The sequence below is a fragment of the Pelobates fuscus genome, chromosome 3, assembly GCF_036172605.1.
Source record: "Pelobates fuscus isolate aPelFus1 chromosome 3, aPelFus1.pri, whole genome shotgun sequence".
NCBI lineage: Eukaryota > Metazoa > Chordata > Amphibia > Anura > Pelobatidae > Pelobates > Pelobates fuscus.
The window spans coordinates 388,292,535-388,318,845 of record NC_086319.1 but is presented as its reverse complement, the minus strand read 5'-3'; the positions used below and the strand labels follow the sequence as shown (position 1 = coordinate 388,318,845).

The following is a 26,311-nucleotide window of genomic DNA, read 5'->3' as shown; positions in this document are numbered from 1 at the left end:
AAATAGTGATAGAAATAACTTAGATATACTTAAAAGGTCTCAGAGGAATAAAACAAGGGTCTTTTTTCTACAAGTCTTTGAGGAGGTGATGCTGTAGTTCAGTCAAAAGTCCTCCTTGGCGTTAAAATAAATTAGGTTTTGATTGAGGTAGGGAGCTCTGTTATTGGCATCTCATGTAAAATATAAGCAGAAAAGAAAAACCCATAGTGCAACCCAGTATGTTCAATATCTCAGTTATGTGAAAAAGAATATACACTCAAAAGGATAGAGCCACCAATCATCTCTTAGATAAGACTCTGAGTGGTATAATCCCAACTCAGGGATGAAACTGGAATTTGTATGGCTGTTTTAGTTTATAGATCATGCTGCTGCAGCCTTACTAAATTTTCTGCTTAATTTGAGTTAAATCACTTTGTTTCTGTTTTTGGCCCTACTCAAACTTTCCCTGGCTTTGAGTCACGCAGTCTCCATGAAAACAAATTATTTCAGTTTTACAGTTGAGCATGCTTACTTTAGAAGTTCTTATCCACTGAACTTTAGTCACATACAGGGTGCTGCTGCGGCTCTTGCAGGCACTTAACAGAGCAGGAAATAAGAACCTTTAAATTAAACACACTGTGCTATAAGGGAAGTAGAAAACTTGAATTGAGCAGTAAGACTGCATTGGAATGAGTTATAAACCAAGACTGTTTTAATAAGCTATAGTTTTCCTTTAATAATTAAGCTATTATCAATGATGGGTTGGAGGGAAACAAAGACAAAGGCAGCTTTACTGCCAGATTGGCTTCTAAGGTTAGAAGCAGAACTCCAAGGAGAACAATATTTCTTACCTAGACGTCAGCTAGCACAACTAAGTTTGAACCAGGGAAATTGAGCTTCAGCTTGGGTTGTTAAGAGTCTGGAATAAAATTTATGTCATTTAAGGGATAAACTAGACCAGGCATAGGCATCCTTTGGCACTCCAGATGTTTTGGACTACACCTACTATGATTCTTTGCAAGCATTATAGGTTTAAGAGCGTTTTGGGGGATGTAGTCCACAACATCTGCAGTGCCGAAGGTTGCCTATCCCTGAACTAGACACTGTGTGCCTCTTCCCACTGTTCGGTTCTTCAACACACCACCCTGACTAGCTTATTTGGACATGGGCATCTAATCTATTAGTCCTCCCTCCTCTTCTGTGCCTATATCCCTTCCTTATAGAGTGTAAGCTTGTCTGAGAAGTGCCTTCACCTCTTGTATTGTTTATATTTTGCATGTCAATAACTTGTCAGTTATCTCTATTCTATGACTGTCAAGCACTGCAGAATTTGTTTGTACTATAAATAGAGATGTCCCGAATAGTTCGCTGGCGATTAGTAGTTCCTGGCGAACATAGCTTGTTCGCGTTCGCCACGGCGGGCAAACATATGCGATGTTCAGTCCGCCCCCTACTCGTCATCATTGAGTAAACTTTGACCCTGTGCCTCACAGTCAGCAGACACATTCCAGCCAATCAGCAGCAGACCTTCCCTCCCAGACCCTACCACCTCCTGGACAGCATCCATTTTAGAATCATTTGGAAGCTGCATTCTTAGTGAGAGGAGGGACAGTGTAGCTGCTGCTGATTTAATAGGGAAATCGATAGCTAGGCTAGTGTATTCAGTGTCCACTACAGTCCTGAAGGACTCATCTGATCTCTGCTGTAAGGACAGCACCCCAAAAAGCCATTTTCAGGGCTAGAACATCAGTCTGCTTTTTTTTCCTGTGTAATCTAATTGCAGCTGCCTGCCTGCCAGCGTGTGTGTCAGGCTCACAGCGTATACTGTGCCCACTTGCCCAGTGCCACCACTCATATCTGGTGTCACAATAGCTTGCATTTAAAAAAAACTTTTTTGACTGTAATATAATAGCAGTCAGTTTCCTTCACACGTGTGCGTTTCAGGGACTGCCAGGGCACAGTGTCACACCAGTGCAACTCATATCTGGTGTAACAGTAGTGTACATTTAAAAAAAAAAAACACTTTTTGACTGTGACATAATAGCAGTCAGTTTCCTTTACACGTGTGCGTTTCAGGGCCTGCCAGGGCACAGTGTCACACCAGTGCAACTCATATCTGGTGTAACAGTAGTGTACATTTAAAAAAAATATTTTTTTTGACTGTAATAGATTGAATAGCAGTTAGTTGTCTGCAAGCGTGTGTGTCAGGCCTACAGCGTCTACTCTGCCAACTTCTGCCAGTGCACAGTGCCACTCATATCTGTTGTCACAGTAGCTTGCACGCATAGTACCACTAATCGAAAAAAAAAATGACAGGCAGAGGCAGGCCACCACGTCGTGGTCGTGGTGCTGTGATTCCCATTGGCCCTAGAATAATGCCCAGTGTTCAGAGGCCACGTACCCTGAACTCGAAAAGTTCTGAGGACATAGTTGACTGGCTAACACAGGACACCCAATCTTCTACAGCTTCCGCTCGGAACCTTGACGCACCATCTTCCTCCAGCTTAGCTTCGGGCACCACCAACACTAGCACCACAGCCGCTTCACTTGATCTGTCAGAGGAGTTATTTAAACATCAGTTGGAAGAAATGAGTGATGCGCAACCATTAATGCCAGAGGATGTAGATAACAGGGATATGTCTCAGTCAGGCAGCATTACACACATGGACATACGGTGTGATGATGATGATGTTGTACCCGCTGCTGCTTCCTTTGCTGAGTTGTCAGATACAAGTGAAGCGGTTGATGATGACGATGCGTCCGTGGATGTCACGTGGGTGCCCACTAGAAGAGAAGAAGAACAGGGGGAAAGTTCAGATGGGGAGACAGAGAGGAGGAGGAGACGAATTGGAAGCAGGGGGAGGTCGTCGCAAGGAGCTAGTGGCACAGTTAGACAGCATGCATCGGCACCCGGGGTCAGCAAGACAGCACGCCAATCAACACATGCTGTTGCCACCACCAGAATGCCGTCATTGCAGAGCTCAGCAGTGTGGCATTTTTTTCGTGTGTCTGCCTCTGACAACAGCGATGCCATTTGCAACCTGTGCCAAAAGAAACGTGCCAAAAGAGTCGTGGGAAGTCCAACACCCACCTAGGTACAACTGCTTTGCGAAGGCACATGATCGCACATCACAAACGCCTATGGGATCAACACATGAGTACAAGCAGCACACAAACTCAAAGCCGCCATCCTACTCCTGGTCCAGCATCTTCAGCCACGTCAACCACTGCTGTCCTCCTTGCCTCCTCTCAACCATCCGCCACTCCGTCTCTCACCTTGAGCAGTTCCTGCTCATCTGCCCACAGTCAGGTGTCTGTCAAGGACATGTTTGAGCGTAAGAAGCCAATGTCACAAAGTCACCCCCTTGCCCGGCATCTGACAGCTGGTGGAGTCTGAGGCGTTCCAAAAATTTGTAGCTATTGGGACACTGCAGTGGAAGGTACCCGGCCGGAATTTCTTTGCACAAATGGCAATCCCCAACCTGTACTCGATTGTGCAATAGGAAGTAATGGCATGTCTGGCACACAGTGTTGGGGAAAGGGTCCATCTGACCACTGATACTTGGTCTGCAAAGCATGGTCAGGGCAGGTATATCGACTAAACTGCACATTGGGTAAACCTGCTGACGGCTACCAAACATGGAATGCGTGGCTCTGCAGAGGAGTTGGTGACACCGCCACGACTTGCAGGCAGGCCTGCTGCCACCTCCTCTACTCCTCCTACTCCATCCTCTTCCATAACCTCCTCGGCTGAGTCCTCTTCTGCTGCTGCGTCTTGCTCCACATCAACGGCACCCCCCCAGCTCCCCAGTTACTATTCCACATCCCGGATACAGCAGTGTCACGCCGTCTTGGGGTTGACTTGCCTGAAAGCAGAGAGTCACACCGGACCAGCACTCCTGTCCGCCCTGAATGCACAGGTGGATCAGTGGCTGACTCCGCACCAACTGGAGATCGGCAAAGTGGTTTGTGACAACGGAAGAAATTTGTTGGCGGAATTGAATTTGGGCAAGTTGACACATGTGCCGTGCATGGCACATGTGTGTAATCTGATCGTACAACGCTTTGTGCATAAGTACCCAGGCTTACAGGACGTCCTGAAGCAGGCCAGGAAGGTGTGTGGCCATTTCAGGCGTTCCTACACGGCCATGGCGCACCTTTCAGATATCCAGCGGCGAAACAACATGCCAGTGAAGCGCTTGATTTGCGACAGCCCGACACGTTGGAATTCAACACTCCTAATGTTCGACCGCCTGCTCCAACAAGAAAAATCCGTTAACGACTATTTGTATGACCAGGGTGCTAGGACAGCCTCTGCGGAGCTGGGAATTTGTTTGCCATGTTACTGGACGCTCATGCGCAATGCCTGTAGGCTCATGCATCCTTTTGAGGAGGTGACAAACCTAGTCAGTCGCACCGAAGGCACCATCAGTGACATCATACCATTTGTTTTCTTACTGGAGCGTGCCCTGCAAAGAGTGCTGGATCAGGCCGTAGATGAGCGTGAAGAGGAAGAGGAAGAGTTGTGGTCACCATCACCACCAGAAACAGCCTTATCAGCATCGCTTGCTGGACCTGTGGCAACGCTGGAAGAGGATTGTGAGGAAGAGGAGTCAGAGGAGGAATGTGGCTTTGAGGAGGAGGAGCAAAAACCAAGCACAACAGGCATCCCAGGGTACTCGTTGTCACCTATCTGGTACCTGTGGTGTTGTACGTGGCTGGGGGGAAGAACATACCTTCAGTGAGATCACTGAGGACGAGGAACGGGACATGAGTAGCTCGGCATCCAACCTTGTGCAAATGGGGTCTTTCATGCTGTCGTACCTGTTGAGGGACCCTCGTATAAAAAGACTTAAGGTGAACGACCTGTACTGGGTGTCCACGCTACTAGACCTCCGGTATAAGCAGAAAGTGCCTGAAATGTTACCGAATTACCGCAAGTCGGAAAGGATGCAGCAGTTCCAAAATAAATTAAAAAGTATGCTTTACACAGCGTATAAGGGTGATGTCACAGCACAACGGGAATCTAACAGGGGAAGAGGTGAAAGTAATCCTCCTCCTCCCACGACCACGCCGGCAAGGACAGGAGTCTTTACAGACGTTTTGTTGATGGAGGACATGCGGAGCTTTTTAAGTCCTACGCATCGCCACAGCCCTTCGGGGTCCACCCTCAGAGAATGACTCGACCAACATGTAGCAGACTACCTCGCCTTAACTGCAGATATCGACACTCTGAGGAGCGATGAACCCCTTGACTACTGGGTGTGCAGGCTTGACCTGTGGCCTGAGCTTTCCCAATTTGCGATAGAACTTCTGGCCTGCCCCGCTTCAAGTGTCCTGTCAGAAAGGACCTCCAGTGCAGCAGGAGGTATTGTCACTGAGAAGAGAAGTCGCCTAGGTCAAAAAAGTCTAGATTACCTCACCTTTATTAAGATGAATGAGGGATGGATCCCAAAGGGACTGACAGTGGGCGATACATTCGACTAAAAAAGGCCTGATGAGATGAGCTGCTTTGGGCTAAAAATGGTCCACACGCTGCTGTATTTTAGCTCTGAATGCCGGATGACTTGCATGACTTATATGCCACCAACTAGGGTCCAAGCCGCAATGTTTTAGGGCACTTTCTGCCTGGGAAACAAACATCAATTTTTCTGGCCGCTGCTACAGCAGCGGCTGCAACAATACCTAATTTTTCAGGCATGTGTACATGCCTAATTTTTCTGGCCTCTGGTGCTGCACTGTGGCTTCAAAAACCAAACCAAAAAAGGCACATAATAGGGATTAAACTGATAGGAATAGTACTACTTAACACACCACTCCTATCTGGTGGCACATTAGATTGCACGCGCAGTTCCCCAAATTTGAAGTAGGAGGTCTGACCAAGCATCTTTTTCCATCTCCCGGTTCCTAAAATCGATGCCATATACACGTCCCCTGATTGGGGAGGTAACAGGGATTAAACTGATAAGAATAGTACTACTTAACACACCACTCCTATCTGGTGGCACATTAGCTTGCACGCGCAGTGCCCCAAATTTGAAGTAGGAGGTCCGACCAAGCATCTTTTTCAATCTCCTGGTTCCTAAAATCGATGCCATATACACGTCCCCTGATAGGGGACGTAACAGGGATTAAACTTATAGGAATAGTACTACTTAACACACCTTATAATAACGCAGAGAGAGGCAACGCAGAGCGAGGAGTCTGAAAAAGAGGAGTCAGAGGAGGAAGGTGGCTTTGAGGAAGTGGAAGACCAAACACAGCAGGTGTCCCAGGGGGCTTTTTGTCACCTTTCAGGGAACCTTGGTGTTGGACGTGGCTGGGTGGAGGAAGAGACCTTCAATGACATCAGTGAGGACAAGGAACGGGACATGGCTAGCTTGGTATCCAACCTTGTGCAAATGGGGAGTTTGCGGTTGTGCAAATGGACTGTTTGCAGTTGTTTGCGGTGCGTTAAACGGGGAGTTTGGTCTGTCACTGTGAAGCGGGCATAACCCCTACACTACCTGATCGATACAACATCATACCTGATGTTTTAAAGCACGTTATTCCAAACAATTTATGAATGTTAGGTGATTTATGCCCTTTATGGATTAAAACCAGACTCTGCATTAACTATGTAATTTTCCATGGGAGTTTTGCCATGGATCCCCCTCCGGCATGCCACAGTCCAGGTGTTAGTCCCCTTGAAACAACTTTTCCATCACTATTGTGGCCAGAAAGAGTCCCTGTGGGTTTTAAAATTCACCTGCCTATTGAAGTCTATGGCGGTTCGCCCGGTTTGCACGTTCGCGAACATTTGCGGAAATTTGCGTTCGCCGCTCGCGAACGGAAAATTTTATGTTCGCGACATCTCTAACTATAAATAATAATAATTATTCACTGTGGAACTGTTTTCAAATGACTAACTTGTATTCAACAACCTTTTTTGTAAAAGATGAATGAACACTGGATCTAATCTCTCTCTCTCTCTCTCTCTCTAGTTCTGTATAGAATATTTCCTACAAACTACAAGCTGCAGCCACTGAGAAAATCTTTGACCTTTGAAATTCTGGTAAGTAAGCTTTTTTCTCCGACAATGCATCCAAGTACAATTTGTAATTGTGAAATTAAACAAATGGAAATATTATGAACACAACAGCCAATACTGGTTATATTCACTTAGTTTCCTTAAGATGTGTATGTATTTATAAAGCAGATAATAATAGACACAATAGATTAATAGATACAACTAGATTACTGCATGACTAGTTTCCCTGTAGTCATTTTTTTTCTTTTCTATTTAAAAATAATATATACATATAGACCTCTTCATAAAAGAATGTAACCTCTGTCCTGTGAATACTAAGGTGGACTTGCCCAGAAATATGTATATAAACATTATAAGGAAAGCAAAGCTTACAAGGTGAAGCATTAGAGCACAATCATAGGTTGGTTTAAGTTTCACCCAATCACAGAGCTCTTACAGAGCATTCACTGTAGGAAAGGTCTATACAAGGCTTTTCCTGCCTTGAATGGTCAGTCTATATCGAGCATTCCTGCCAATCAGGCTGGAGAGAGAAGATACAATTATTTGTTTTTTGTATTTGGTTTACATTTTTTTCCATAAATGTTTGTGTGACTCCTGTGTTTTTTATTTTTTAATTTAATTGCATAAGCAGAAGAATTTATAATTTTTAGTCATTTGGGTTACTGGGGAAAGAAGATTGAAGGAAAACCTCGAAGCTGAAAGAAGCGCTGCTGTGATCATCATAAACCTTTCCCCCCAGTAACTAGATGACACATAGTTCTGGGAATTAACTGAGTTTTATTATGCTAAACTCAACCTTTTATGCACAGACCCCCGGCATTGGGGTCTCTATAGAAAATAGTACAAACCACTCTTAGACATATCTGTGTCTGGGTGATAATTGAGTCAAGAGAAAGATAACTCAATTATCTCTCAGTTACAGGAAAAGATACAAAAATGTACAAAATACCCCCAAAACATATCCAAAATATACAGGAACCCCACATGTCTTATGTCCCAGAATAACCCCGATCTGAATGCCTAAGTTGTCCAAATAGCGCTTAGATCCCTTAGGTAGAATGGAATCACCATTAAAATATTGACCGGCCGTCCATGAGATGATAGCCCAAAATAGTTCCACAGGAAAAGAGGCAATGGCCGGTCTAATTTCGGATGCTCCTGTGTGAACACCGAAAAATGCTCCCCTGGCTTTTAGGGGGTGAATGCACTCCCCAGTTGTTATTTCCTTTCTCCCGAATACCATTCTCCTAACTTGTCTGGGAGCTGAATGGGCAGCAGTAGAGTTTTCCTCTGTGTTCACGATCGCATCGCTGGAAAAGAGTTCCACGACAGGTACAGCAGAACAGAAAGGAATAAGTCTTGTATAGCGGACTCATTCTACAACACACTTTAATGTGCCTTTTAGTGCCACATGGTTGATCTCCTCTTTGTCACTGAAAGTGCTAATTTAAACATTATTCTCCCTGTGAGTTGTTATGACAATTAATCCCTTCAATACCAAAAATCGAGTTTAACTTTTTTATTTTTATATATTTTGCAGTATAAAATCTAGTACATAAAGCCTCACTCACTATTATTTATATGCTAGTTATGATTACCAGTCTGAAAAGAGACCGATTTATCTGCCAGAAGCCACTAGTCACTGATATAATGAATGTTAGGATGCTGAAAATCTAAGCTCACCAATGCTTTGAAACTTTGCTGCAATCAGGGAGGCGGGGAGAGTGAATGAACTCTACTATTTAACTATCAGCATTACATTAGCAGTCCAGAGATAGATAAAGATTGCTACAGCAGTTTTAAGTCCCTTTATGTTAGAAGAATATAATTTAATGGAAGGCATTGTGTGTGGGCATTATGTACAAATGCAGACATTTGTATATTATGTTGCAATTTTTAGTAAGCTGCACCGATAATAATTCCTTAAGGATCCTTACAAATTGCTATAAGCAAGGTCTATAACCATTTTTAATTATCTATTTTTGCTACAACTATTGTGTGTGAAAAAAATAGCATTTTTGCTTTTATAGTAATATGTCAGACCCTTTGTAAAATATTGTACGGTATATTGTCTAAAACTCCTCATTTCCCACATATTTTTTTATAAAGGATGAACGAATAAGTGAAAAATAAAAATTGTGCCAATTTACATGAATTACATTTTTTAAGTTTGTTGTTAGTTTTGCTGTTGTATGTAATTGCTAGGATATCCCCTAGTGATATATATCAGATCTAAAGATTGTCTAATGCTGAATTCTCTCATAGCACTTGTTTGACTCTGACTCTTCTTCCTTTATTAGACTCCAAGTAACGTTGCTGTGTTCAGAGATTCTCGAGTACCTGACAGTAATGGCATCATCTCCATGAATTACAAACTGCCGGAGATTGTAGAGTGAGTCGGAAACACACTGATGGAAATATGCATCTGCTAACATACATTCACAGAAAGTCACATATACACTGTTGCATTCACAGTTGCATAGCTATATGGATGTAGACATGTTACAAATAAACATAGCAAATAACTGGTAGTCGTTTTCATATAACTACTTACTCGTCAAGGTTTTTAATGAAGAACTTCTATACACATTATCTCTGCCCCTTCTCCAACAACTTAAACCTAGCTCAACTTGTCCTCATTCAATCTACAACACTTTTCCAACTTTCCAATTTCTACTCTTCTCAACTTTTCCTGTATATCTCAAGGAATCTTAATCTATAACACTGTCATCTTTACCACTCCAGATAATGCACCAATCACAACCCACTGTAAAGATCAGTTGCACATTTAAAGGGAATCTATACTGTTAGGAATGCGAATTTGAGTAGCAGAATGGCCCATACATTAAATGGAGTTCTTTCCTGAGCAGCCATTCATTATGGCTACCTTCTGTTGCGGACTGTTTCAGCATAAAAGGGAATAAAATCCGTATAGGCGATAATCCCCTTTTGAGAGACCGGCACAGCTACTGCAGAACACCAAACTCCCGAACTGGATACAAGATAACACTCCGAACTGGAACAGCTGAACAAGAAAAGCATACAATCCGCTTACACTCCTGGAAGTCAGCTTACAATCCAATTCCCCCCAAGAACGAGACAACACTTCATTTTGAGGGTTAAACAGGAACTCAGGACTGGCTCATCCAGCCTGGCTTTTATTTCCAACTCACACATACAGGCCACACCCAGGGGGAGGCATAAAAGAACCAATGACATAGATGTTACATCCCACACATGCCCTCCCCTTAGTGTGACACATAATCCTTTCATAACTTTTAACCCATACATCACATCCACATAAAAACACATTCACATATTCAGACTCAGCATACTTTAAACATAAACACTCTCAAAAATCATACCAATCCCTTAAGTAAATAAAAAGTTACACGGAAGTCCTTTTATGACCGACCGCAAGCACCTTTTCTTGCCCAAAATAGTTCCATGGATTTGGGCTGTGCGGTCGGTCCCTTCTTGGTATAAAAATGACTAAGTCCCGTTCGAAGTGTGCTCGGTACTTCGACTTTAGTTGAAGTGTCGAAGTGCAGTCGATGGTACGGGTTGGCGGTGTTCGAGTTAAAATGGCCGCCGCCACGTGGTCCTTTGTCCGATGCCGGTCACTTCGACGACTTCGACAACTTCGGTAACTTCGACACTTCGGCAACTTCAGCACTTCGGCTGCATCCGAAGTGCCCTCTAGTAAGTGCCAATCCTTCTCCCATAGTCATTAAATGGGCGAACACTGTTTTTAAAGGGCCCAATCTCCCAGGGCCATAATCGCTGGGCAGGAGGCTAGCAACCAGGCTTCTCCAGTTCACAGTGGCGAAGTTGGTTTCACCACACCTTCTGTTTCTGGTGATTTCACCACAGTGACACTGGCTAATGAAGCTAATGTGTCTATTATTACTTTTGTGTACTTTCATGTATAAAGTGCTTCAAAAAAATCTTCACAAGACCAGTATTTTAAAATACATGAATAAATAAACAAAAAATTGCTAAACCACTTCCAACACTGACTGTGTATGGTTCAGTACACCAAACAACACAAAGCAGACATATAATATATGTGACGAACAGCCGTGACGGAGTACCATGCACACATTTGCCCGCTGCTTATTTGTGTGTTCCCCCTTGTTTCCCAGTGTGTTTCATGTGCTGTGCCCTGTTCTCCCATTCTAGAGCGTTACTATGAACATAACCCATTCATCACCCGAATGGGGACCACCCCAGTCCCCCATTTGAATGTTCACGCCAATGAAGTGGAACGTGCACACCAGTAACATAAGTGTGAAACCGCAAGGGAGGTAATTAATGAGTGCTCCCATATCCCGAAAGGAGACGCTTTCCTTGCCCGGTGTTCACACTGGAGCCGCACAAACGGAGACCGGTCTAAACAATTTACTGGTGTGGGGTTCCCAAGGTTGATTGGGACACTTCAATGGGACTGGCTATGTTGGCCAAGAGACTAGATCCCTTCTCCTGCGGGGGATCGCCCTACCTGCTCCTAAAGGACCCATAATCACTGTCCGATAGAGATCCAAGAGCCTCCTGCCTGCAGCCGAACTGTCAGCAGGGCAGACAAGGGCTGCAGGGGCTCCCTACCTGGGAGGTATGAGTCCAGGCGCATAGCTGCCCAAAGAGTGCTCTCTCCGGTGCTACCTACGTGGAGATTTTCACCAGAGAGAGAGGGCGAGCCACTGCAGAATCCCTGGAACTGTGAGGCAGCTTCACGGCTGCAGAGTCCCGCTGGCCGCCTGAAAGTCTGTGCCAGCCAATAGGAGAATGGCTGCCATTCAAACACCACCCCTCGCCGAGCACTGATTGGCGCAATTTGGTTTTCTCGGATTGGCTGGAGGAATGCCTCCCCTCCCTGAGGGTTGATTGGTGCGATTTGTTTTCGCGCCTGTCTCCTGATTAGCTGCCGATTGGTTTGGGCGCGAAGTTTGAATTCACCGGCCTAAACCAAGCGATGCCATGGAACTATTTTCAGGGATGTACAGAGCCCCAAGCCAAGATTTTATACAGTGATTTCTCGGGCTCTGCACATCTGATAGCCCCACTATTTGCAGGGATCCTAGCTGGGACCCGGGCCGATCCAGCAATATATGTTTCCTGTGTCTGCCCCCTAAGTTCCCCAATATATGTAATGTGTCTTACAGTTTGTAACTGTTGTGCTGTTGGTATCTCCCAGAGCAGGAGATGGTTATTTGTAAACCATCCCCCTCAAGCTGGGGGCTTGTACTGAATGGAATGGAGACCCCCGGGGGTCTGTGTATAAATGAAGTCTGTACCAATAAAGCATTGTCACTGTTGTACCCTTCATCAAGTCTTGGCTGATGTTTGGGTAACAAAGAGGCTCCGATCACTGTCTCATTTGGGTTTTAGGAGACTTACAACGGGTGTAGTCGGTCGGAGTATAGAGGTTTGGTTACAATATATATCTAAATATTCAATATGCAGTGTCAGGACTGTATATTTGTTCAATACAATACAACCCACTTGCTTCAAAACACCAAATGTCAATTCCAGCTTAAAAAAAAGTCCATCCCTTGTATTTACTTTTTCTAACTACGGTTTCATTGCCTACTATTCATCACCCTAAGCATCTAGATTAGCTTGTATACACCCATTTAGCCAATTTTCCAAACTTCAACCTCATCCACGAGATTATATAGTTTGGCTTGTGCTCACTACCTGTACTAAGACACTGTTGAGTTATTCACCACTTTATTTAAAATAACTTACACTATTCATTTAAGGGTAGTGTTACTTTTTAAAAAAGCTCAAAGTTCTCACTGTTTTTCTGCACTACAATTAAAAGTTACATCAGGACATCTGTCCAACTCCAGTGAAATCTGAATTGATGTTTCACACAAGCGAACACTCACACAGAATAAATTACATGAGAAGATAGTTTTAAAATTTGTGTCAGTAAATGTTGTGATATGTGAGATATTTATCTTTACAGATTTGGAGCGTGGACCATTTCAGCCAATTATGATGACACTCCTCTGCAGAATCACACCACAAACTTTGAGGTCAAGGAATATGGTAAGATATTGGTACACTGGGAACTCTTCTATTACATTCAAAGAACTCTGAGACAAATGTCACCTTAATAAATAGAAAGCTATAAACAAATCGGGGTATTCATCAAAGCTGATTGAACCTCTGATTTGAAAAGCGTAGAAATATTTTCAGAATGTTATCTGTTTTTGGGACTGTTTTTACTTTTTTAGAGACTTGTTTAGAGACTTCAGCTTCTAAAGATCAACACCAAAAAAGTGTCAGAAGTCCAGATACATTTTAAGAATTTGGACCTTCAATGTTCACAAGATTCTGAGATTACAGTTTACCTGCTTTTTCTTTGAATTGAAATGAAATGAAAAATTAATTTGACACAGCCTGTATCCAATCTAAAATCATTTCCAGAAATCTTGAATTTAAAAATGCAATGCAATTAAAGGAACACACGGAGCACAAAAATAACTTTCACTTAATAAAGTGGGTTTAGTGTACAGATTATGCCTCTTCATTCTATTGCATTTAGAAGTTAAAGGTACACTATAGGGTTGGGAATACAAATGTGTGTTCCTGATCCTATAGTGTTAAAACCACCATTTAGGTGTCTGGCACCCCTCCCAACACCCTTAAAAGGTAAGAAAACGAACCTTATTTCCAACAACGCATGGGTTCACCGGCACTGGCCCTGCCCTGATCTGCCTCCTTGACTGACATCATCAGAATTGTTGATCTCAGCCAATCCAATCCTTTCCATAGAAAAATCATTAGATTGACTAAGATTGTCAAGGAGGTGGGGCTGGGCCAAAAGTCGGCTTGGCCAGTCAGCAAAGTGTTTACAGCAAAGAGCCTGCAGGGTCTGACTATATTCACCAGAACCATTACATCAAGCTGTAGTTGTTCTAGTGACTATAGTGTCCCTTTAAATCATTTTGTTTATGCAAACCTAGCACACTGTGCTGCAAGATCGGACTGAAATTGAAACCTTCCTTTTTTTTTTCAGTGCAGACTTTGTGAGTCACATATATAGTAAGTGTGGCTAGGGCTGCATAAACAGAAATAAAAATGACTTAACTCTGAAATTGCAGATAATTAAACAGTGAGACTGCAGCAGCATGATCTATACACCAAACCTGCTTCATTAAGCTATTGTTTTAGTGCTTAGAGCCTCTTTAACTTAGTTTGAAAGATCTGTTCTTTATAAAACCATGTTGATTCCTAGTCATAACATTATTTTTCTAAATAAATTCCTGAATCTCCCATATTAAAGGGATACTATAGTGCCAGGAATACAAAGCTGTATTCCTGGCACTATCACTCCCTCTGCACCCCCCTACCTCCTGGCCCCCACCCCAGTAAATAAAGGATTAAAAATCCTTTATTTACTTACCTTATGCCAGTGCCGATGTCCCTTGGGCCGTGTCGACGTGCCGTCCCCCTTGAAGTTCAGCAACTAGAGGGCTCTAATGTGCATGCATGTCCAGCTACTGGAGGCAGACTTAGAGCTGCAATTTAAGCATTGCAGTTTATATGGAACTGCAATGTTTTACATTGCAGCACTAAGTGCAAAAGGGACAGTGCACCCAGACCACTTCAATTAGTGGAAGTGGTCTGGGTGCCAATAGTGTCCCTTTAATCCTTCAAATAATTTCCCAGCCACCGATGTAAGGACTTACACTGTGCATTGTCTGAATTTGGAAAGAAAACTAATAAAGTCATGGCTGAACTGGAATTGCGAAGCAGGTCTGGAAGAAAAACGTATGCCGGACCTAAAGTCATTGAGCCACGGATGTGTTTGTGTAGATATATATATATATATATACACATGCTCACTGAAATACACATTCTCTCTACAGACAAGGTCACTGTTACACACTCATACATGCTCAATACAGACATGCACACTAAGACAAACATGCTTACTACAGACAGGCTCACTGACACACATACACATGCTCACTACAAAGAAGCTCTATGTCACACACGCACATGTTCAGTACAGATAAGCTGCCTGAGACACAAATGCTCACTACAAACAAGCTCACTGTCACACACATGCTCACTACAGACAAGCTCACTGTCACATGCTCAATACAGACAAGCTTGCTGATACACATACACCTGCTCACTACAGAGAAGCTGTCACACACACACACATGCTCAGTACAGACAAGCTCCCTGAGACATACATGCTCAGTACAGACAAACTCACTGACACATCCATGCTTAATACAGACAAGGTCACTGTCACACACATGCTAAATGTGCTCACAACAGGCAAGCTCACTGACACATGCTTAACACAGACAAGGTTACTGTCACACACACATGCTAAGTACAGACATGCTCAATGACACACACACACAAACACACACACACATGCTCATTCACTGGCAGGCACAAACAAGATCACTCTCAGGCATGGTCTTCTTGGTATTTTTAGAATTCCTCACCCTGAAGGCTGTGGGAGCTTTTCCTGCAACTTCCTGCCGCTTGAGGCTGCGTAAGGCTGTGGAGGAGCTTGATGTTGACGGCAGAGGACAAGAGCATAAGAGTCACAGAATTAATGCGGCTGCACCAGCCCCAGCACTTTCCTCCTTTCCCTCGGAATCTCAGAGCCCCCAGTGCCACGACCATGTCCCGGTATCCCAGTGTGCTAGTGGAGCCCTGTATAAAGTAGCTTTGGTTTCAATTGTCTTTAGAGTAAGGATGCAAAATATCAAATTACTTTATTTCTTCTTCCTTCTTTATTGTACTTTTTATGCAGTTTTATTTAATTTGACCTGCTCCTCTACCGTCCTACTGTTCTCCTTACACATGATTCTTTCCTTTCTCCATCAAGTTCTGCCGACCTTTGAGGTCAAACTCCTACCAAGAAATAATTTTCTATATGTTGATGATGAAACGTTCGAATTAGAAATTACAGCCAGGTGAGTACTGATATTCTCAGTAAACATGTATCTGCACAGGATGTTAAACTGTAGTATATACACCATCCAAAATGGTTCCATGACAGTGAGTTTTTATCTTTTACAATGGTATTCAATATTTTAAATAGATGTTCTCTAGGAAAAATAAAAAATAAATAAATAGGGTCCCCCCTTTAATCTAAAGGGGGTCCTATTGCCCCCCCGGCCCCCACCCCTGAGCGATGGGTGGTGGCCCTACAGTAAAATAAGGGGGGACCTAATGTCCTCCCCCCTGGCCCCCACTTCTGAGCGGTGGGTGGGGGCCCTAAATTATAATAAGGGGGGACCTAATGTCCTCCCCCCTGGCCCCCACCCCTGAGCAGTTGGTGGGGGCCCTAATGTCCTCCCCCTGGCCCCCACCCCTGAGCGGCGGGTGGGGGCCCTAAATACTAATGGGTGGGGACCTATTGTCCTCCCCCCGGCCCCCACCCCTGAGCGGCGGGTGGGGGCCCTAAAAAACAAATACCCCCCCAGGTGACTAGGGGTCCCCAAACCCCTAGTCACCCCCTCCCCCCTAAAAAAAATATCCCCCTACCTACCCCCCTCACCCTAAAAATAATGAGGGGGGGGCGGCTTTAACTAAGTACCTGTAAAAAAAAATAAAACTTACCATTCGATGTTTTCTTTCTTCTAAATCTTCTTTTTTCAGCCCCAAAAAAGGCCAAATAAAAATCCATAAGAACCGACGCAAAAAAAAAACGAGCGCAAAAAAAAAAATCCATCTTCACCCATGGAGAGCTCCGCGCAGACTGAGCTCTGCAGGGCGGGGGAAGGCTTATAAAGCCTTGCCACGCCCTGCAATTAGGCTCAGAGCACTCTGATTGGTGGGTTTCAGCCATCCAATCAGAGTGCTCTGACAGGTAAATGAAGAGACTGACAGGTATTTAAAGTTCTTTGGCATTTTCCCACGCTGTGTAATTTGACTCATAACTCTCTGATTGGTGGATTAAGTAACCAATAAGAGAGTTATGAGTCAAATTACACAGCGTGGGAAAATTCCAAATAACTTTCCCACGCTGTGTAAAATGACACAGAGCACTCTGATTGGTGGATTTCAAATCAACCAATCAGAGTGCTGTGACAGGTAAATGTAGAGACTTACCTGTCAGTCTCTTCATTTACCTGTCAGAGCACTCTGATTGGATGGCTTAAACCCACCAATCAGAGTGCTCTGACCCTAATTGCAGGGTGGGGCAAGGCTTTATAAGCCTCCCCCCGCCCTGCAGAGCTCAGTCTGCGCGGAGCCCTTCATGGGTGAAGATGGAATATTTTTTTTTTGCGCTCTGTTTTTTTTTTTTTTTTATTGCGTCGGTTCTTATGGATTTTTATTTTGCCTTTTTTGGGGCTGAAAAAAGAAGATTTAGAAGAAAGAAACATCGAATGGTAAGTTTTTTTTTTTTTTACAGGTACTTAGTTAAAGGCCCCCTTCATTATTTTTAGGGTGAGGGGGTTAGGTAGGGGGATATTTTTTTTTAGGGGGGGAGGGGGTGACTAGGGGTTTGGGGACCCTTAGTCACCTGGGGGTGTAATTTTTTTAGAGCCCCCACCCACCGCTCAGGGGTGGGGGCCAGGGGGGAGGACATTAGGTCCCCCCCTTATTATAATTTAGGGCCCCCACCCACCGCTCAGGGGTGTGGGGGGGGGCAATAGGTGGGGGCTCAGGAGGGGGGACCTTTTTTTTTTATCAGTGAGCAGCCACAGGCTGCTCACTGTTTACTAGACATGCCCCTACTCGCGGTATAGCGAGTAGGGGCATAATTTACTAATACTAAGTATTTTTTACTTAGTATTAGTACATTTGTCTGAAAGACCAATTTAGGTCTTTCAGCCTTTTAGTAGATAGCTCCCTAATACCGTGGGAATTAGGGAGTTATCTACTTATTCATCCCTGTCATTACATTGACAGGCTTAGTAACTTACATTGTATATGAATGTATGCTACTTGATTGTTGTAAGTGTTGCAAATGCTTACAGCTGAATCCTGGCTATGTTTGTATACTTTTTATACTATGTATACTTCAGCACTTTGAGACTTTGGAAATTCTGTAATTTCGGAACTTCGGGACCTCAGCAACTTCGGCACTTCGGCAATTCGGCACTTCGGCAATTCGGACATTCGGAAGTACCCGAATGTCCGAATTGCCCGAAATTCGTCCGAATTCTTATTCGGACCGAAACGAATTGCACATGTCTAATAACCAGTGAGGCAAATTTCTATGTGAAAAAAAGAAAATTGAAGCCTTTTATTTGACTCAGTAACTTTTGAAAACACAATAAAACCTGTACTTGGGGGTTACTGTTATACTCGGGAGACTTCATCAAACACTAATATTACTGTTTCAAAATAGTAAAACTTATCACAACAATTATATCGTCAGTGAAAGTACAGTTTGTGTGTGAAGAATGCAAAAACTGCATTTCCACTGACAAAATCATCGTTGTGATTTGTTTTACTGTTTTTAAACACTAATATTTGTGTTCAGCGAAGTCTCCCAAGTAAGAGTACCCTCCATGTACAAATTTTATGGTGTCCTGGAAAGTTACAGGGTTAAACACAGGGCTAACAAACAAATTCTCTGGACTTTCTGCCTGGGTTGTCGGGCAGGTCCTGCAGATTGTAATTAAAACAATGACTTCAAATATTATATAAATATATTTGCATATATATATGTATGTATGTGTATATATATATATATATATATATATATATATATATACGATACGAGTAGAGAGCACTCAGGAGTCTTTCAAGGTAAATTTCATCTGTTGCTTCATTGAGCAATTACAAATTCACACAACGTTCCGGTCGACGTTTCAGTCTGTAAAATACTTTTTTCAAGATTTGGTTGGAGACAGCACCGGAGCATTAAAAGACCGAGAACATTGAGTGCTGGGACCTGGGACGTATATATATATATATATATATATATATATATATATAATTATTATTATTATTATTATTATCACCATTTATAAAGCGCCAACATATTCCGTAGCGCTTTACAATATTATTAGAGGGGAGATTTAACTATAAATAGGACAATTACAAGAAAACTTACAGGAGCGATAGGTTGAAGAGGGCCCTGCTCAAACGAGCTTACAGTCTATAGGAGGTGGGGTGTAAAACACATTAGGACAGGAAATAGCAATCAAATATATATAGATAGATAAATGTATACACTGAACAAAATTATAAACGCAACACTTTTGTTTTTGCTCCCATTTTTCATGATCTGAATTAAAGATTTTTCTATGTACACAGAAGGCCTATTTCTCTCAAATAATTTTTTGTGGCCAGCCTAAGGCACACCTGTGCAATACTCATGCTTTCCAATCAGCATCTTGATATTCCACACCTGTGAGGTGGATTACCTCGGCAAAGGAGAAGTGCTCACTAACACAGATTTAGACAGATTTGTGAACAATATTTTAGAGAAATATGCTTTTTTTTGTACATAGAAAAAATCTTAGATCTTTAAGTTCAGCTCCTGCATACTCCAGCTATTCCAGGAGCGTCGGATCGGGCAGTGGCGGTCTGCCTGAGCTCCCAAGCAGACCCCAGGGTTGCGACCGCTGGCATGGGATCAGCAGGGACCTGGTAAGTCCCCTGGACGGTGGGGACGTTCTATGCCGCCCTCCAGTGTTTAGAGCCATCCCAAAAATGACGGCATAGAACACCCGCACTCCTTAACCCCTTAAGGACCAAACTTCTGGAATAAAAGGGAATCATGACATGTCACACATGTCATGTGTCCTTAAGGGGTTAAGGGGTTAATGGTATTGGGAGTACTGGGAAGAGGTGAGCATTGGTCTCTTCCTCCCAGCTTACATCCATGCAGAGAGGAGGGAAGAGCAAGACTCTGACTTGCAACAGCCCCAGCCAGCAGAGGCCAACCTTCTGCACCCAAAAGGTAAGAAACATGAGGGTAGCTAAGAAAATAAATGCCAACATGTGTTTGTCAATGTGTCTGTGTATGCCTCTGTGTGCACTGGAGTATGTGTGTGTATGTCTGTGTGTGTGTCTGTGTGTATCTGTCAGTCTGTGTATCTGTATGGCTGTTTGTATCTGTGTGTCAGAGTGCTCCTGAGTGTGTGTATATCTGTGTGTATGTGTATCTGTGTTTTGTGTGTGTCTGTGTGTATCTGTCAGTGTGCGTTTCTCTGTGTGTAACTATTTGTCAGTGTATATATGTGTGTGGAACTATGTGTTTGTTTGTGTGTGTGTATATCTGTGTGTCTGTGTATTTGCATGCATGTCAGTGTATGCATGTATGTGTAAGTCTGTGTGTGTGTGTGTGTGTGTATCAGCGTGTATCAGTGTGTGTGCCAGTGTATACACTACACATATGCACGCATGTATTCAAACACCAACATTCACACACACATACTATATACAAAAATATGCCCACATTCGTACACACAAACATTTCTCAGAGATTGAATACAACCCTGCAAGGATGAGCAAATTGTAGATCCGCAGCTGACAAAGCATTCTGGGAATTGTATGAGGATACAGATGAGGATCTGTATTTTGGCCACCGTTGTGCTAGAGGGGGGCCCAAAAACAATTCTTGCACTAGGGCCTACATCTGTGGACCCCTGGCAGTCTGAATAGTGAAGAAGGGGGTGAGCACACATGATATTCAGCTTTGAAATGCTCTCTTCAACTCTCGCAAGTCCCCAACCAACAACATTCACTATGCACACTGCATCCACCAGAACACACGATGCATCCACTACACACGTACTACTCACACACTCCATCCACTACACAAACACAATGCATCCTTGTGGGCAGACTTGGAGACATGCACTGTGGGCAAACTAGGGGGTGGGCCCTGGGGGAGCTGTATCAGGGGTTCAACATTTTCTCATGGCAGCCCTCTGTTCACATATATGTTGTATGCAGATGTTATAAATAAAACCAAATGCAACAGACCACAGACAGTTCCAATAACAGTGTAAAAGTAACGATAAGCAAATGTCAATATACTGATGCACACAGTTAGGCAATATAATAAAAATCGTGGAAAGTACAGCAAATATAGCAAAACATGCACAAAGTAGTAGTATACTTAATGGTGGAAGGACAGGGAACCAATTCCCTCCTCCAACTGATTAAATATTTTTCAGTTACCATTCAGTCTCTACACTCTCCATCCCAAATATAGGTCCAGCTAACTCTCATAAAATTATGTTTTCATGAGTGATTGAGGCCTGACGATCAGTAAACGAAAAAGGCTCCTGAGTATAATTATCTGAAATAGTTTTTTTTAATTTGGATAATCATATTGTGTGATTTTCTGTTGTATCTATTTTGCAGGTACCTATATGGGGAGCCTGTTTATGGGATGGCCTTTGTATTATTTGGGGTAAAGAAGAATGATGAAAAAACAGTTATAACAAAATCTCTACGCACTGACGAGGTACCATTATGTCTCATATGTCTCTACTTACTCAATCCTTCTCTGTTGTTTTCCCATGATGACTATTCATACTCTTATTGCATTTCTCTAATTCTTTATTTTTCCAAATTTTTGTCCATCAGATTGTTGATGGAAAAGGAAGTAGTGAATTGAAAAGGGAAAACCTAGTTGAGATTTTCAAAGATCCTAAGGACATGAAAAGTTATCGTTTATTTGTAACAGTCACGGTCATTACCCAGTCAGGTAAGATGGATCAAAGTATTAATAATAATAAATAATTATATTTTATAGTTATCAAAATATTAACAATAAGCATTTGTGTTTTATATTAGTGACTGCTAGTCAGTGTTATATGAAATAAAAAAAATCGTATTAAAAATTATTAATTTTAAAAATGAAAATTTTATCATTGAAAAAATCTAATGAAAAAATTATCATTATTATTATTATATTTTCAATACAATTTCTAAATATAAGAAAATGTTTATGTATGTGAAAGCCAATACATTGATTTCACTCTCACAACACATCTAAGTATTTAACCCATAAGGACACATGACATTTGTGACATGTCATGATTCCCTTTTATTCCAGAAGTTTGGTCCTTAAGGGGTTAAAAAGGTACTTAAGCCAATCATATAAAGTACAAAAATAAAGAGAAATTAGTGTCCTAACAATAAAACTTAACTTTTAATGATTCTATTAAAATTATTTTTGGGAGCTCAATAAGGATAAAATATCCAATATATATAAGTGGATATTCAAAATAATGAATAATAATAAAAAAAATACCAATGTGCTGTTACTGACTATTAGGTATCAGTGGATCTCATATACATTGTTTTAGAATCTTTTCAAATAGGTTGAGAAAGTACATCGAATTTATTCTTAGAACTCTGAACTTCCTTGTGCAAAGAATTAAGCATTAAACAGAATAAGATTCTCTTAAACTAGTGAATTAAATAGCCATAGATTCACCTTGTGCAATAAATTAAGCACTAGATAAAATAGAATTTTCTTAAATTAGTGAGTTAAATAATCCTAAATTCAATCTAAAAATATGAAAAATAACAAAAAGGATTAGTAAGAAAAAAAAAGGGAAAAGGTTCTGTTCAGAAGTTTTCAGAAACCTACTTCCCAGGTTTTTGGAGAAAAATATAATTTGCAAATCACCGTTACCAAATTATGAGAGAGTTCATTTTGGTATAGTCACAATTTTTGCACTCTTACACATTTAGTACATCAAAGCAGAGAGACTATTCTTGCAGTTATCAAATTATAAGGTGTTAACTACTAAATGGTTCATTTTGGATAGTCTCCACTCTTGCACTCTCACACATTAATAAATCTAAACAAAAAAACTATTCATTTATCTTCTAAATGATAATTATATCTCTTATTTCTTATATCCAAATAGAAATGTAATGAATAGTATCAAAGTGCACTGAAAAGTTAGCATCCGTTCGTAATTGTATCTATTTGCGATGTATAAAAAAAATAAAATGTTTCCAAGTGCACTATGAATTATCCATCTAGAGGTTTTATTATAAATACATACAAAAGGTGGTAATTCACACTTCCGGTCGGAAGTGTGAATTACCACCTTTTGTATGTATTTATTTATGTTATGTAGAGTGGTGTGAGGGGTTTCCCACTCAGGTGGTCTGTAGCACTCTAGCTACCACACTCGCTTGCATTGTTTACACTGTATACACCCTTTATTCCCAGAGGTTTTATTATATTTCCTCCGTGGATAAAAAACAAAAAACAAAACGTTATTGCTGTGGGAACCGAGAAAAGGGGGTTTCTATTAGAGGTGCATATTGACAATTGCAAAAATGGCCAGACATAATAAAGAAAAAAAGCCCTAATCCTCCAAAATTGTAATAGCAATAAAGAGAATGTATACTCAGGGCTCGAGCTGCGTTCAAATGAAATATACAGATATTAGATGTCAGATGCTCTAAGTCCCTGAGAGCCCCTGACGCGCGTTTCGCCCACTACTCATCAGAGGGGAACTGATGTGTGGGAAAAGACCGGGATTTTAATAGACGGTGACCGTTCTAATTGGTAAGTTCAAATTGACGTCATCCTTCTGAGTGCCAATAGAAAAACACTCGGAGGATGGCGTAATGGTTGTTAGAGATTAACTCTCAATCAGGAAATTCAGGGGTATTATTTAACCCTCTGTAAACTGGATGTTAGAGATTAGGGTATTTCACAGCCATGATAGGACTTGGTTCAGAATTAAAATAGATTCTAAAGAATAAATAGATATTATTGTCAGCTATAAAAATGGCAGCTTAATAGCTAGAGTTACAAACTTTGATTGATTGTCAGCTAAAAAGATTTTTACGGCTGAATTACTAAAATTTTAAACTTAGATGATTGTCAGCTAAAAAATTAGCTGCTGTATAGGTAAAATTACAAGACTTAGGTGATCTACCCTTAAAAGGGGAGCTTTAAATAATTGTGAATTCTTTAAGTAGGTGCATAGATATCTATAGCAAACAGCTAAAAGGGTAACCTGAATGTTCTAAGAGGTGGTACATAAATATAGACAGATATTATATGTTCATAGTGCCTATTATTGATAAGACAGGGCTAAAGATTTCCAAAGGATTTTCTGTGTACAAAGAAATTCCGTTTATATCAGAGAATTCGTTTGTTATTGGTATCAATCAACTTATTGAGAATAAAGATTCAATTGAATTACTAAGATTCAGCGCTGTTTTCAGAATACACTTTTTGCAGATGTAAAAATTACCAGATAGCTGAACTAAATACTAACAAATGTCTACTATAAGAATTGACAGCTAAATAGCTGGAATTACACACTTAGATGATTGTCAGCTAAGAAATTAGCTAGAATTACGAATTTAGTTGGTTATCAGCTAAGTAAATAGTGGCTGAATAACTAGGATTCCAGACTTAGATAATCTACCCTTAGAAGGGGAACTTAGATAATTCTTATTTATTTGAGAAAATACTTATGAAAAACAGCTTTAAAGGGAAACCTGTTGTTCTAAGGGATGGTACCTTAATGAAACCCGATATAATATATTCATAGTGTCTATTATTAATAATAAGGAGATAAAGACTATCCAAAGGTTTTCCTGTGTAAAGAGAATTTGTATTTATATCAAAAGGTTTGTTTGTTTGTTTTCTTTGTATTAACATCAATCGATTTTTGGATGAAAAGTTTCCTTTGAATTTCGAAAATCCAGCGCTGTTTTCAGAATACACTTTGACGACTGGAAGATTGCCAAATAGCTTTCTAAAGTCATAGGCATAAAGCTTCTATATAAAAAGTATATTCGTTGTAGGTAAGACAATTTAGTCTGGCTTATTAGATGGAAAAATATCATTTTCGTAAAGGGGAGATCGAAACCTGTAATTATAGAGTATTGAAAATCCTGAGGTTTGGCGCTATTCACTAGGTTCAAATACCACTCTGTGAATTTCGTTCACTGAAAATAAATGCAGAAATAATTCTAATATATAGTGTAAAATAAAAGTAAATAACATTGTTAATGTAACCTACAGTGAGGGTGCCAAACTTCTTAAAAGATATTCAAATCAGAGCCCCTAATATGATTTGTAGCCTTAGAATAAACTTGACTACTGTTAATAGCTTGATATACTTATGATTAAATAGCTATGAAGACATATACATTTATCCCTATTACGGATGACTTGTAAGGGGGATATTTAGATGGATAGATGGAATTAATGCATGAAAGGGGTGAAATTAAATTCTTCGTTAAGACCATTGGGTGTTAAAGTTTTAAATTCGTAGATCCATCTGGATTCTTTCTGTAGTAATATACGATTAAAGATTCCTTTTCTGGAGTTGAGAATTACCCTTTCCAGAGCTTGGAATGACAGATGTTTGGCATTTCCGTCATGGAAATTGCGAACGTGGTTGGCAACAGGGGTAGACAAATTAATGTTGTTCACAGAGTTAACATGTTGCAGGATTCTTCTTCAGAATTCTTGGTATGTCTTCCCAATGTACTGCTTGCCACATGTACAAGTGATGATATAAATTACTCTAACAGTACTACAATTGACAAAATGATTGATTTTAAATTCTTTGTTGGTTTGCTCACATTTCACCATTTTGGAAGGTTTAATAAATGGGCAAGCCTTGCAATGGCCGCATCTGTGGATCCCAATTGGTGCAGTAAGCCAACTTTTAAGTGGTGGTTTTCTTTCTAGGTGGCTGTGCACTAAAAGGTCCTTAAGATTTCTGGACCTACGTGCTGTGATGTTTGGGTAAGCGATTGATTGGGGATTCAGATCCGTATCATATTGTAATATGGGCCAGGGTTGGGTAAAGATTTCCTTGATCGGTTGCCACTGTTTTTCGAAAGTGCCAATGCATCTTATCATCTGGGTGGTGGGGATGGGTCTGGATGACCGAAGGCTGTTACTCCTATCCTGGTTCAGGGCTTTCTGATACGCTCTTTTTAAGATCCTGTTGGGATATCCCTTATTTTTGAATCTTATTCGCAATTTCTTTGCTTCCTCCTTGAAGGTTTCATCATTGGAGCAATTTCTCCTTGCCCTCAGGTACTGTCCATATGGTATTCCCGCCTTGAGGCGGTATGGGTGATGGCTACACCAATGTAATAGACTATTTGATGCTGTACTTTTTCTAAATAGTTCGGTGTCTACAGTACCATCCATTCTTAATAGGATTCTGAGGTCCAAAAATTCCAACTGGGATTCATGAATGACGTGTGTAAGTTTTAATCCCATCTGGTTATTATTAAGGTCATTCACCATATCCAGAAAAGTAGTACAGGAACTGGTCCAAAATATCAAGATGTCATCCATGTATCTGAGCCATTTATGGATGTACTCCTGGTATTGGTAAG

General features: G+C 41.4%; 1 protein-coding gene across 1 annotated transcript in view; it reads left to right on the top strand.

Annotated features, from left to right (window-relative positions):
* LOC134603562 (A.superbus venom factor 1-like) overlaps positions 1-26,311 on the top strand; it is a 241,885-nt gene that overhangs the window by 71,139 nt on the left and 144,435 nt on the right. The window contains exons 4-9 of the mRNA XM_063449655.1: positions 6,963-7,033; positions 9,310-9,401; positions 12,981-13,063; positions 15,876-15,963; positions 21,326-21,428; positions 21,551-21,671. Of these exons, the coding sequence (XP_063305725.1) occupies positions 6,963-7,033; positions 9,310-9,401; positions 12,981-13,063; positions 15,876-15,963; positions 21,326-21,428; positions 21,551-21,671 (558 nt within the window). The remainder of the gene's footprint in view (positions 1-6,962; positions 7,034-9,309; positions 9,402-12,980; positions 13,064-15,875; positions 15,964-21,325; positions 21,429-21,550; positions 21,672-26,311) is intronic.